General features: G+C 43.0%; 1 protein-coding gene across 1 annotated transcript in view; it reads left to right on the top strand.

Annotated features, from left to right (window-relative positions):
* The window catches only part of fer1l4 (fer-1 like family member 4), a 70,148-nt gene that overhangs the window by 44,413 nt on the left and 12,693 nt on the right, over positions 1–13,042 (top strand). Inside the window, exons 16-31 of the mRNA XM_034082539.1 lie at positions 392–455; positions 560–660; positions 1,589–1,697; positions 1,866–2,073; positions 3,526–3,658; positions 3,769–3,869; positions 3,962–4,049; positions 4,421–4,537; positions 4,634–4,786; positions 4,885–5,080; positions 5,254–5,378; positions 5,708–5,842; positions 6,246–6,419; positions 9,323–9,433; positions 12,551–12,596; positions 12,807–12,910. Coding sequence (XP_033938430.1) covers positions 392–455; positions 560–660; positions 1,589–1,697; positions 1,866–2,073; positions 3,526–3,658; positions 3,769–3,869; positions 3,962–4,049; positions 4,421–4,537; positions 4,634–4,786; positions 4,885–5,080; positions 5,254–5,378; positions 5,708–5,842; positions 6,246–6,419; positions 9,323–9,433; positions 12,551–12,596; positions 12,807–12,910 — 1,965 coding nt within the window. The remainder of the gene's footprint in view (positions 1–391; positions 456–559; positions 661–1,588; positions 1,698–1,865; positions 2,074–3,525; positions 3,659–3,768; positions 3,870–3,961; positions 4,050–4,420; positions 4,538–4,633; positions 4,787–4,884; positions 5,081–5,253; positions 5,379–5,707; positions 5,843–6,245; positions 6,420–9,322; positions 9,434–12,550; positions 12,597–12,806; positions 12,911–13,042) is intronic.

Raw genomic sequence — 13,042 nt, 5'->3', positions numbered from 1 at the left:
CGCGTGCGCACTTGTGGCATTGTTTGGGATGATCTAATTAAAATAGCGTCCACCTAGTAAAAAAATCCCAACTACACCACTGGTTGGTGCTTCTAAGTGGTTGTGTGTGTCCTTGCTTGGGGGAGGCGGCCCAACACAAATATTTGCACCGGGGCCAATCACAACCTTGTTACGCCACTGATATGCAGTACATTAGCCAATTTTGTCCTTTAAACGAGAACAAAACATCAGTTTTGTGGTATCCATTTCCGGTCGCATGTTTCATCTAAGGCAGGATGTTTTTACTTTGGCAACCACTATATCAAACCAAATAATATTTTACCTTAATGATACTGAACAGAGCTTAGCAATCATCTCTTCTCATCTCACTGACCCTTTTATGTGCTTGAAGGTTAAAGGAGCATTTGGGAAGATGGGCCTGAGGAAGAAAAGCAAGACGGAGAAGAATAAGCAAGGTCTGTCTACTGAGTCTGACCCATACAAGTCGTTCCCCATGGTCTTTTAGGTAGAACCCCAAATGTATTTGTAGTTCATACATTGTTTTTCTTCCTTGTTGCAGTAGCGTCTTCTAGCGGATTGGTTGAGGAGTCAGGTGATGCAGGAGTTGAGGTACCAGAAGCTGTAACTGTGGAGGTCGAGGAGACCCATCCACTTCCTGAGGTCAGTGCTGCCACCACCGCCTTCTAAAGCTAGTTTGAGTAATCTATAAGAGCTAGCAAGAGTACCGTAGATTATGACATTATACAAGTGGAAAACCCCAGTGTCAAAAACCCTTTTCCAATGAAAGCAGCATGCATCACTAGCTCCTACTGTATGGTTGCTAAATATAGCAAAAATAAATTCACACACTTCCTCAGAAGATACCACCCTTAAATTATTGTCATGAACATAAACATATCATAATGTGCATAAACAATAAACATGGTATTGTTGGCAAACACAGCTGTTAAGCTGGGTCTGATACTCGATATCAAAATCAGATTCACAAATCCTTAATTGGTCCCACAGTGTTGAAATGTACAGGGACAGTGCAGATGAAAGGCTAAGTATGCTAGCATATTAAATATTGATGATAAAGAGACCAAATATGTGTAATAAAATATTAAAATGTACACAACATGGTAAAAATAAGTAGCAGCAGTAAAAAAGGTCGATATAAATATAAAAACCCAAGAGACCTAGCAGTCATTAATAACAATAAATACTTTAAAATCTTATATTTCAGAATTCAGAACAAATATTTCAGAATAATTTCAATTCAAATTAACAATTTGGAATGAAAGAAAACATTGTTTTAGCTTCTTTCTGCTTTTATTTATTACTACCCTTTTTTCTCTAATTGTCTTTTGCTCATTTTTGCCTCTCCTCCCCAACATTTATTTCATCATCATCTGCATAGAATAAACCAGCAATATTCTTAAAACGTGTTAATGCCTGACCAAAGTGTATGGATGCACATACAAACAAGGAGAAACCAGGGCACAACTTCACCGCATGAAACAGAGTTGCAGATGAGGAAGTGTCCCAGGTAGATAACAGATAGGTGACATCCTGCAGCTCTCAGTATTGTCTTGTTTTTTGTCCTCAGGGTTTCCTGGGTCGCACGGAAGAATTTCTGTTGTTCGCGTCTCTGTTTGAGGTCACTATGATGGACCCGTCTGTCGGAACCAGACCAATGACATTCGAACTCTCAATAGGTAAACATTTTATGCTATGTCCAATTCTCAGTACTTATTAATACATTAAGTCAAAAAAACATCCAATTTACACTGAGCAATTAACATTCTAAAAATGTCAGACCAACAGTGCGAAAAGACAAAGTATGTCCAACATCAATCGTCAATCAGCTGTTCTGTTTTTGGCAGGGAATTATGGGAAGGTTTTGGGGGTTGGGAAGTCAAAGAAGAGCCAGAGCAGGGAGGAGCTGAGGAGGAGTAGGGAGGATCTGAATGAGGAGGCGCAGGGTCTGCTGGAGTCTGAGGATGAGCTGGACAGAGAGGATCTGCTGAGTCCTGAATCTGAAAACAGATCTGTGACTGCTCCTGCAAGACCCCAGCCCACCGAGTACGACAGGTAGGTGACCACTACACGTAACTTTATCCCCTACCAACACTACTTGATCCAAAATCTGTTTTCCATCCCTTTTTGAGGCATGGCAGCAAATAAAAGATATCCTTTTCCCCATCATCTCAGCTACCTTTGGGTGATCCCAAAACTTTGCCAGGTCAGATGGGATAGTTAGCCCCCCTAATGAGTTTTGCAACTTCTCAGAAGATACGTAACTTGCACCACAAGATTTCCTATAGTTCTACAAACCCGGCCTCCACCACAGAAGGCATGTGTAATGGAGGGTGTCAGAACCCAAATGCAGCACACAGGAAACTGGGAACAGTTCGTAATGAAGTCTAATTTGAAACTCAGCTGTTACAGAGCAGGGCAGGTATTGAGCACAGGAAAACAAAAAAGTCCAAGCAGAACAAACCAGTATGGAGCAGGGTTAGTTGGGGCCAGGCAGAGGATCGGGAAACCAAGATAATTGCTCGATGCAAAAAAACACCAACACCAAACAGCCACAGGAACCAGAGATGCTGAGGCAGATTGTAAGACCAGGGGCAGAAGGCTGGTAGGTTTCCAGGGATGAGCAACAGGAAGTCCACCCGGAATGAAGTGCTAGAGAGTCTTGCATGAGAGCTGGAGATGGGGTTGTGGAAAAGTACTGAGTGCAGCAGGTAAGGAGAGGAAGCAGACTGTGACAGCATTTCAGGTGTTCCTTCCCCTGTTTCTGCTTCTTGAAATGTTGGTCAGAACCTCTCCCACACTGGACTCTGCAGGATATACCTCTCTACACGTCTTTGCTGTGGCAGCTTTCTTTACCGTTGTGTAACTGCCTCCTCAATGGAAGCTTTGGACATGACCCAGTATGTTTCCATGTCTCCATGACCTTAGACCACGTCATATTAAACCCTAATGTAGAGGTGCTACCAGGCCAGGATCCATATGTTAACCATATAATCCAAAAATCCTCAAGACCCTAATTTGTTAGGTGCTCTTGAATTGCTCCTAGTTATGGCCTCATATATGACACCAATTTGCCTTTGGCGGTCCTACCAGAAGGCACTGCTCCTATCATCACAGCTCCTACTGTCACAGGCACACACAACTCTCCATTGGTTTTTCTTCAGCTGTTAAAGTAGAGGCTTATTAAGGAAAATGTCCTTGAGCAGTTCACTGAACCCTGTTTGTTGCCGATATGTATGCCAGTGCATTTAAGGGTAGCTTGCAGCCATCAATGTGTGAATGGGTGTGTGGAGGAAAAATTATACAGTACTTTGCGGTCCATTTACCAATAAAAGCTGACAATTCTTGGCGTGGTTACTATACTTACCTCCGCAATGATTACTGCACACAGCCACTTGCTGTATGATTGACTGTCTGTGTCTCTCCCCCTGTCTGTCTCTCCCCCTGTCTACCTGTCTGTTTCTCCCTCTTTCTACCTGTCTGTCTGTCTGTCTGTCTGACTCTCAGGTCGTTCCAATGTCTTCCTCTCCAGCCCCCCTCCGAGAAACAGAAGCCGTGTCTGTTTGTCTGGAGTCAGTTTGAAGATCACAGCTTTCGTCTCTATCAGGCCAACTGGCTCAACAAGACAGCTGACCGACTGGTGAGAGTCAAGTGATTGTTTATTTCCTTTTATTTACACAGTGTCTATCACACAATGCATATGAACTGGTCACATGTCATCCTCTCCTCTGTTCCCTACTCCTCTTGTAGGAGATTGGTCTTGATGGGGTGGAACGTCTCTTGAGGAGGCCGAGAAGTAACGCTAAAGGCCGTTTGGTGGAGGTGCTGCTGGAGCTGGTGGCCTCCTGCAAGTCAGTCTCCTCCTTTGGAAAAAATTAGAATAGGTTTAGTTTGGTTTGATTTGCGTTGATGCCTGTCCGTCTTCTTGTCTCTCTCAATGCAGACAGTTTAGTGTTTTCTCAGACAGGAGGTCTCAGTCTCGACCCAACAACCTGGACCGATGCAGGAAGGACTTCATCAAGAAACATTTGGTTAGTCTGTCCTCACTTAATACATGTCACAATCTTCCTGCCAATTCATTACTTGCTTCTGTGTCTGGCTATCTTTTTTGTTGGTTTGAGATCCTTGAATTCAACATGCAAGTGTCCTTGGGCAAGATATTGAACCCCAAATGTCCCCCAATGGCTTCGCCAATGGTGTGTGGATGTGTGTTAATGTTCATCACAGCTGATGAGCAGGTGACACGTTGTATGGCAGCCTCTGTCTCTGCTTGAATGTGTGTGAACAGGTGAATGCTGCCTGATATTGTTAAGTGCTATGAGTGAAAGCTTACTGGAAAACACTTTATAAATGCAGTTCATGCAGTTTACCATCTGTTTTCACCATGACTACCTATCTTAAGGTCCTTGTTGCTAGGCAAGCTGTGAGGGCCAGGAGAAGGGTCACAAGGAGGATGGCAAAACAGCATTTGATGGAAAGCAGGAAACTCCTGAGGAAACTCCGCCTGCTGGCTAAAGAGGTCAGAAATTATTAAGTGGCCACTACAAAGATGTTAGCAGTATGTTGAGTAAGTCTGAGGTCTGAAACCCCCTACCCCACACCTCTCTCTTTCCAGCCCCAGACTACCATCCCGGACGCATTTCTGTGGTTACTGAGTGGAAGCAAGCGATTGGCCTACGTCAGGATCCCTGCATACTCCATCCTCTTTTCATTGGTGGAGGAGCAAAGGGGGCGGGACTGTGGCAAGGTCATCACCCTCTACATGAAGGTAACAGTTCTAACACTGATGTCCTGGATGGTGCTCAACAGTCAGTCTCTAAATCTCTCTGGCTCTCTCTCTGGCTCTCTCTCTGCATGTCTGTTTAGTCTCCGGATGGTTCGGCAAGTGAGATCTTTGCAAAGCTGGAGGTTTTCATGTGGCTCGGCCTGGCCAAGTACAGTAAAGAGACCACCAACTGTTTGCCGGAGGAGTTTCTGCCGATCTACAAGGAAGAGGACGAGGAGCAGAGGAGCCTGGTCCCTGCAGGGAGGATGAAGCTTCCTGTCAGTCTGTCCTGCCAAGGTGAGTCAACGGGCAGTGTGGCTTCTGTACAGACACTTCTTGTTTCTTTATTTCCACTTGCTCATAATAAAGCTTTACCTGGAATCAACAGCACTGATGTCACCTCTCTCTCTCTCTCTCTCTCTCTCTCTCTCTCTCTCTCTCTCTCTCTCTCTCTCTCTCTCTCTCTGTAGACAGCAGGTACTTCCAGCTACGGTGTCACATGTATCAGGGGCGTGGCCTGATAGCTGCTGATGATAACGGCCTATCAGATCCTTTTGCCAAGGTTCTCTTTTCTACTCAATGCCAAGTCACCAGGGTAGGTACAGCTATCCAATGAATGGGCATATTAAATGATGACAATTAATTGAACTCCAAAGACCTCCAGATTAACCTCCATCTAATATGTACATTACACATGTTAAATGTCAAAGCCCACGGAAAACATTATACAACTATTTCACATGTAGGACTTTTGCAGTTAACTGAAGAGTTGCCCTTTAAATCACATTTAATACGTGTGTGTGTGTGTGTGTGTGTGTGTGTGTGTGTGTGTGTGTGTGTGTGTGTGTGTGTGTGTGTGTGTGTGTGTGTGTGTGTGTGTGTGTGTGTGTGTGTGTTTGTGTTTGTGTTTGTGTTTGTGTTCAGGTTTTAAATGAGACGATCTCTCCTGCCTGGTGTGAAAGTTTGTTGTTTGACAGAGTTCTGCTTGAGGGTACGAGGGAGGAGCTCGAACAAGACCCTCCCCTTATCACCATCAACATCTACGACCAGGACGCCATGGTAACACTTGCCTTTTTCTTCTTCTACGGTTGGAAAAGGAAAAAATGTTTATAACGTGTTTGAATGGTGCTATGAATTACACATTTCAAATAAAAAAATAATTTTGTAGATATTTCTAACAAAACAAGTTCCCATGTGGACCAACAGAAGGGGTGGGACTGTGTCTCTTAATTCTTCTGCACCTTCAGGAAATAATGCCATAACCACGTGTGTGTGTGTGTGTGTGTGTGTGTGTGTGTGTGTGTGTGTGTGTGTGTGTGTGTGTGTGTGTGTGTGTGTGTGTGTGTGTGTGTGTGTGTGTGTGTGTGTGTGTGTGTGTGTGTGTGTGTGTGTGTGTGTGTGTGTGTGTGTGTGTGTGTGTGTGTGTGTGTGTGTGTGTGTGTGTGTGTGTGTGTGTGTGCAGGGCAGTCCAAAGCCTCTGGGTCGTGCGTTTGCGGAGCCGGAGTTTAAAACTGTGGAGCAGTACTATAAGAAGCCCCACCTCCGTTTCTTTGACATCAGCATGGGCAGAGCCCCCGCCGGAGAGCTGCTGGCTGCCTTCGAGCTCATCGAGCTGGACTACTCCAGCTTTGGAGAGGTGACACCTGTCAATCTATCAATATCTTTCTGACCTCCTTAATCGACCATCATTTCTATCAGTGATAATTACACTGTTTTAACTCATATCTGGGAACACACTTAAAGGAGGTTCACACCTGAAGAGTTGCTCCTTCTTGATGAAATTGAGAGGATTGAGCCTGGTACCTCCCCCCCACACCCCTCAGCCTTCTTTCTGTACACTAGGGTTGCGGTCGAATAGTCCAAAAATCAGCTCTTAACATCTATCCCTATCGTCTATCCCTTGACCTCTGAGTGAAACGTCACGGGGTTAAGGGATAGTGGATAGGAGAATTCAAAAGGATTTAGGAGAAGAGACTGCGGTACTTTAGAGAATCCGACTGCACTTTCACTATCACGTGTTTATGATGCACCAGCGGACGTCATGAATGTGCGTCCGCTGCTGTGGGGAAACTATGGAAACTACAGTTTTCTATACAGCGGACTACAACATGGATGTTTAATAAGAAGGAGGGACTACTGTGAACTCATCTAGAGACTCTGCACCGTGCTCTGATGCTTTTTGCTTTATGAACGTGGACAACAGAGAAACATATTCTTCATGACCAAAGTTGGAATTGAAATAAAAAAGGAAAGTGAAACTTATGCTCGTCACCCTCTCCCTCCGGTCCACATTAATACAAATGATCCCAATACGTATGATTGTATGAACTATGAAAATATCTTAAAATCAATACAAATGTATTTATTATAAACGTTAGTCCTTAACATCTATCACTGTGTCACCATTCAAACATCTTTTAAAAGTTGAACAAACCCCACACAGCTCAGTAAAGTTGTAGGCTCCACTCTCAGTACAGGAAGTGACGATTCTGACGAACACGTTTTTTTCCCCGCCCCCCGAAGGACTCGTCTGATGGAAGTTTTCAAATCACAGAGGAGACTCATCACGGAGGTGATGAGTCCGCTCACCAAGCACTTTGGGTCGGCCTTGGTCAAGCCCTTTTGACCCCCCCAGCCTGGTTCTCGTAAAAGTTGACTTATATATATAACGGGAGTTGACAAGGGACTCTGCCCGCCTCACGAGTGCCTATTTTCGTACTTTTCTTCATACTTTTTTCCCTCCCCCTATTTTCCCCAGTTTTATTCATTTTTCTTTTTTTGGCTATTTCACCCGGTTCCTTCTACCAGGGACACTGCCCGGTCTCGGGTGTCCCCCCACGGCCTGTGTCCAGCCATTCCCCACTCCCACTCATCCATATATTAACGGATTTTGACAATTTTTGTTGCATTTTTCTCCTCTCCTCTCACTGATCGACTGGCAAACGCGACCCACCATCGGAGGGCCTCCACCGGCCCGGCCTAGTGCCGGTGCTCTGGCGGTCGGTTCCTCCGAACTGCGGGTTCGACTCTGATGGCCGGGAGGGTATGCTGCGTCTCTCTTCCTTCCCGGGCCGGCCGATATGAAGCGTGACCAAGACGCACCTGACTCAGCGGTCCCACTTCGGGTCCCGCAGCGGGGTGGAGGATCCCAGCTGGAACCTCCCCACCTCCGCCGCGGTGCACCCGGCAAACACGGTTGTTTCTCGAACCCTACACTGTTGTCTAGCGGGTGTAACTAAAATACAAGATGTCGTTATTTATAAGTGTAAGTGTAAGTACTTTAATAAGTGTCAGTGTGATTTTATTTTGTATTAATGTGCATTTCCTGTTCGGAAAGTAGTGCTGTACTGAGAGTAAACAATACAAGGTGTCCCTATTTTTATATATATATACATATATACATATGTATAGTGTCAGTACGATTTTATTTTGTATTTGCGTGCATTTCCTGTTCGGAAAGTGGCGCTGTACTGATAGTGGCGATTTTATTTTGTAATTCTTAGCTTACATGCACTTCCTGACCTGAGAATGGAGGTGTCCTCAGAGTGGAGGTGTCCTGAGACTGGTGCCTGCAGGCAGGCTCCCATGGTGTCCCCGGTAGAAGGAACCGGGTATTACAAATTAATAAAACCGGGGAAAAGTGAAGAAAAGTACGAAAATAGGCACTCGTGTCGTGAGGCGGGCAGAGTCCCCTGTCAACTCCCGTTGCATTCCTCCATGGTGTCATTTGAGCGAAAAATGGCTAAGTCAACTTTTACGAGAACCAGGCTGGGGGGTCAAAAGGGCTTGACCAAGGCCGACCCAAAGTGCGTGGTGAGTCTCCATTGTGATTTGAAAACTTCCATCAGACGAGAAAAAAACGTGTTGGTCAGAATCGTCACTTCCTGTCCTGACAGTGGAGCCTACACCGGAACTGTCCTGAGGGTGGAGGCCGGCAGGCAGACCCCTCTCGGACTCTTGGCCTCACGCTTTTATGCTGAGGACACAATGATTTTGTTAAATGTTCCTGTGTCAAAGTTCAACAGAGTTTAAGCAAAGAATCTGTGAGATTTTACTTTGCCCCCATAAGTAGACCCTACTAATTGAGGCAATTGAAGTTATAAATGCTTGTTTGGAGGAATTCATTGAATAATTTTGAAAGTACTTGTTTGCTTAATAAAAGGTTTTCCAAATAACTGTGTCTCTCAGGTTAATCAAACGTATTTGGAAGAGAAAAGGAAGGTGAATGGAAAATGTGTTACCCAAAGAGTCCTAAACATCTCTCGATGTGTACAGACCCAAATTCTGTTTTAACTTTGGCCTACTGTACTTACATGTTCCTGTGCATTTAGGGATATAAACGTTTTCACCAATTAGAAGTTTGACCTCCAATTAAAGTGGTTAAGATAATATAAACAAAAACTGCTGCTATTAAATTAGTGGGATAGGCACGATGAAGAGTTGTACAAAACCTGGAATGATCCTTTAACAAAAAAACAAAAAAGTAGTGTGCATGAATTAATCTAGATAGTGAACTGGTGAAACATATCCCCCCTGCAGCCCTGCATCCCCAGCAGCGTGGACCCTCAGGAGTTGACCTACCTGCAGGAGCAGAGATATTACAACATCCCAGAGGGGGTCCGGCCTGTCCTGAAGACCTTTAGGATTGAGGTAACACACACACAGACACGGACGGACAGACATCGATTATATTCAAGTGTTTTCTGACTCTGATCTGTGAAGTCACTGTGTTGTGTGTGGTGTGTGTGTTGTGTGTGTGTGTGTGTGTGTGTGTGTGTGTGTGTGTGTGTGTGTGTGTGTGTGTGTGTGTGTGTGTGTGTGTGTGTGTGTGTGTGTGTGTGTGTGGGTGTGTGTGGTGTGTGTGTGTGTGTGTGTGTGTGTGTGTGTGTGTGTGTGTGTGTGTGTTGTGCCATACTTTGCCATACTTGCCATACTTGCCAACCCTCTCGATTTTCGCGGGAGACTACCGATTTCATTGCCCTCTCCCGGTTTCCTCCCGGGGTGATATTTCTCCCGCATTTCTCTCGATTTCTGACAAAATCAGATTTACTCACAACTGTTTCCACTCGGACTTTAATACAGCTACACCATTGTTTGGTTTCCATGGTAGCACGTCTCTTTAGCAGCGCGCGCAACTCAAAGTCTGAGAGGGTGAGGAGTCACAGAAAACTGAACAAGAATCGACAACTCGACCCTTTGCTCACTCCTTTCCTGTAAAATACAGGTACAGCCCACACATATGCTCCATGGTGCTACAGGCATTGCACTTACAACTACAATAAGCATGTAAATGTTAATCTACAGCTCCGGCGATCCACAAGCACCCGGAGTCTCCACCTGCAGACGCAGCCATTCTCATCAACTACTGACTGTAGTGTCACCTTGGATACGATTCCAAACAACTCACATACTGCATCGGGCGCTGAAATTGCCGCCCTGTAACCATCAGATCTGACCACGCTGATTGGCTGAAATTATGTTTCGGCGGCATCGTTTACAGATAGCGACAGTCAGCAATGTGTTGGCTGCTGCTGCTCTGGCTGAGGGCTCCTTTCTTAGCGCCCAGACGAGAGAGGGTAATGATACACGCTGCGGCCAGGCAGGAAACATTTTAAACGAGATTTTATTGTAGATTATACATTTCACTGATACCAACTATATAATATTTACCTTGTTCATTAAAAAAAATAAAAAATAAAAAATTGTTTTAAATATTTTTTTCTTTTTTGGAATGACAATCAAACATGTGGGAAGAGGCCCTAGCGCTCCTATGGGCCGGCTGCCACTGGGTTTAGGGGATAGGAAACACAGTGGTGTTATCAAATTTAAAACATATAATTAATAAATGGGTGAATTAATATACCCACATGACACCTAAGGTCAGAAGAGCTTTATTTAACAGCTGGTCTTATGTCTGTGGCCCCTCCTGTTGTTCATTGATAAGCCTGAAACATGCACTTGTCAAGTTTCAGAGGCACATTTTGCAAATATGGCAGTAGCCATCGATCATCTTAAGATAAGATAAGATATACTTTATTGATCCCAAGTTGCGAAATGTTTTTGTTACAGCAGCATACTACTTTGTTCTACTCCACTACAATTCATTCATGATTGTCAAGTGCCAAAATAAACTATGCAATATATTGGACGTTAAGTACTTTGTCAGACTTCATATTTATCTGTTGATACCCCCAAAGTTTTGTTCTTATTCAAAAGAATAAAGTATTCTTTAATGTTTAAATAAAGCCTTATTAGTTTGTCTGTTTTGCACATCCTCCTGTTAATATCTTTGGACGTCCTGCACTAAACTGTTTTATTGTAGAGATCACTACAGTATCTTCTTGATATTTTCTATTCTATATTTCTATCATGCCTTCTACTTTCCTCCAATTTTGTATGTAGGCTACTCTTAATATTTAAATGTTTTCATCAAATAAAACATATTCAACAACAATATTCAGTAACGTGCTTTAACCAATAGGCGGTGCGGGTTAAAAAAACAGTGGTGAAGTTAATAAAACATAATAATATCAAACATAATATGACTATTAACTTTATTGTGAAATTAAAACAGAACGGTAAAGGAAAATACAGTTTCAGTCTCTCGATTTGAAGCTTATGCATTGTACCATGAACCTGTATAGACCTGTAACAGTCAACTGCATGAGGAGTTGGAAAGGTAGTTCAGAAAATCAGTAATATCTTTAAAAACTACAAAAAAATCCCTTTCAGCTGTGCACCGTTATGGTGTAAATAATAACCTATATACCAATTAGATCAAATATAAAAGTCTGCCGAATTAGTGTTGATACTGCAAGGAGACGTATTGTGTGAAAAGAAATAGAAGATGTTGTTTAATTGTTGATATATTTATGGTCCACGTCACGTATTCAGTTTTGGCGGCATTTCTTACAGTTTGTCAAAAGGTCTTCTGATCAGGGCTCTATAAATAAATATCTACGGCAGATATGTAATATGTAATGCAGCCGAACCGTGTATTACAATGCCGTTATGTGATGACTTCCAAAGAGAAAAGCAAGAACACTCGGAATAAAGTATTATTTATTTTAAATAAATGTTTTTCCGATTTCATATTGCGTGAACACCATCTCCCAACATGCATTGCGGCTAAAACAATCAATGTTTTAGCCTATCAAAACCTCTGAAAAAAGAAAGGTGTCTCTCAGAATCGAAAGAGAAATTCCTATGGGAAAAACACAAAAGCATTGTACACAATTTAAACCAATAAATGTCGTATAATTAACAAGGATAAACGGATGTTTTTTAGTTGATGAGTACTGCAGATATCACTGTTAAATCATTTGATCATTGGTTTTATTATGAAAACGTCGAGACCGGAAATACTGTTTTCAACCCGTAACTTTACATGGAAGCTGCCGCATACCTCAAATCATCTTCGTAATATCTATCAAACTATAGATCCTACATATCGACTGGACATTGATTCTAAAAGTACAATATAGACTTCTCGCTAGAAATCTAATAAAAAATCTAACCAAAATATCTTACAATTTAGGATTTTACAGAGAGGGTTATTTGTGAATAAACGACCATCTGTAACGTTTGCATTCAACGGGAGCACTAGAGGGCGAACACTTTAAAACGTAATTATAGGACGTATTAAGCGCTTGAACAAACAACATATTTGGTTGTAATAAGGGCCTGAACAATCGGCCCATTTGGTCGTATGAGTTGGAGGACTTGTTGAGTTATACTCATCATGTCTGATGTGTTTTCTGTGTGCAGGCTGCTAAGAGGGAGGAGGAGGAGATGGAGGAACATGTAGAGAACGGTACAGTTTTAACTCCTACTTATTAATATAGTCACAATTAAAGTGTATTTTGCTCATTTGTATGAAATATTTCCAAGCACATATAGCTGAACAAAATTCTGAACAATAAGATAGCAAACTACAAAATGAACAACCCAAAAATAATTCTGTAAACAATGTTAATAGAATTGTGTTTGTTAGTGTTGATTGTGTTGTTTTCTTTTGGTTCAGAGGCAGGCAATCTGACCATGGCAAACATCGAAGAAGAGGAGGAGGAAGATATGGTGGTGGTGGAGATCGAGCCTCCGAAACGCAAAAACATTGCCACATTAAAGGTGGGAGGTTACTGAGATTCACAGTTTAAAGTTCAGTCTGTCAGCAATAAAACACAATGTATTGCAACCAAACAGGGCCGGCCCTTGGCATAGGCAGTATAGGCGAATGCTAAGGGTGCATCAACAGCTTTT

The sequence above is a fragment of the Pseudochaenichthys georgianus genome, chromosome 5, assembly GCF_902827115.2.
Source record: "Pseudochaenichthys georgianus chromosome 5, fPseGeo1.2, whole genome shotgun sequence".
Taxonomy (NCBI): domain Eukaryota; kingdom Metazoa; phylum Chordata; class Actinopteri; order Perciformes; family Channichthyidae; genus Pseudochaenichthys; species Pseudochaenichthys georgianus.
The sequence above is the reverse complement of the archived record's forward strand: the minus strand, read 5'-3'. Positions and strand labels throughout refer to the sequence as shown.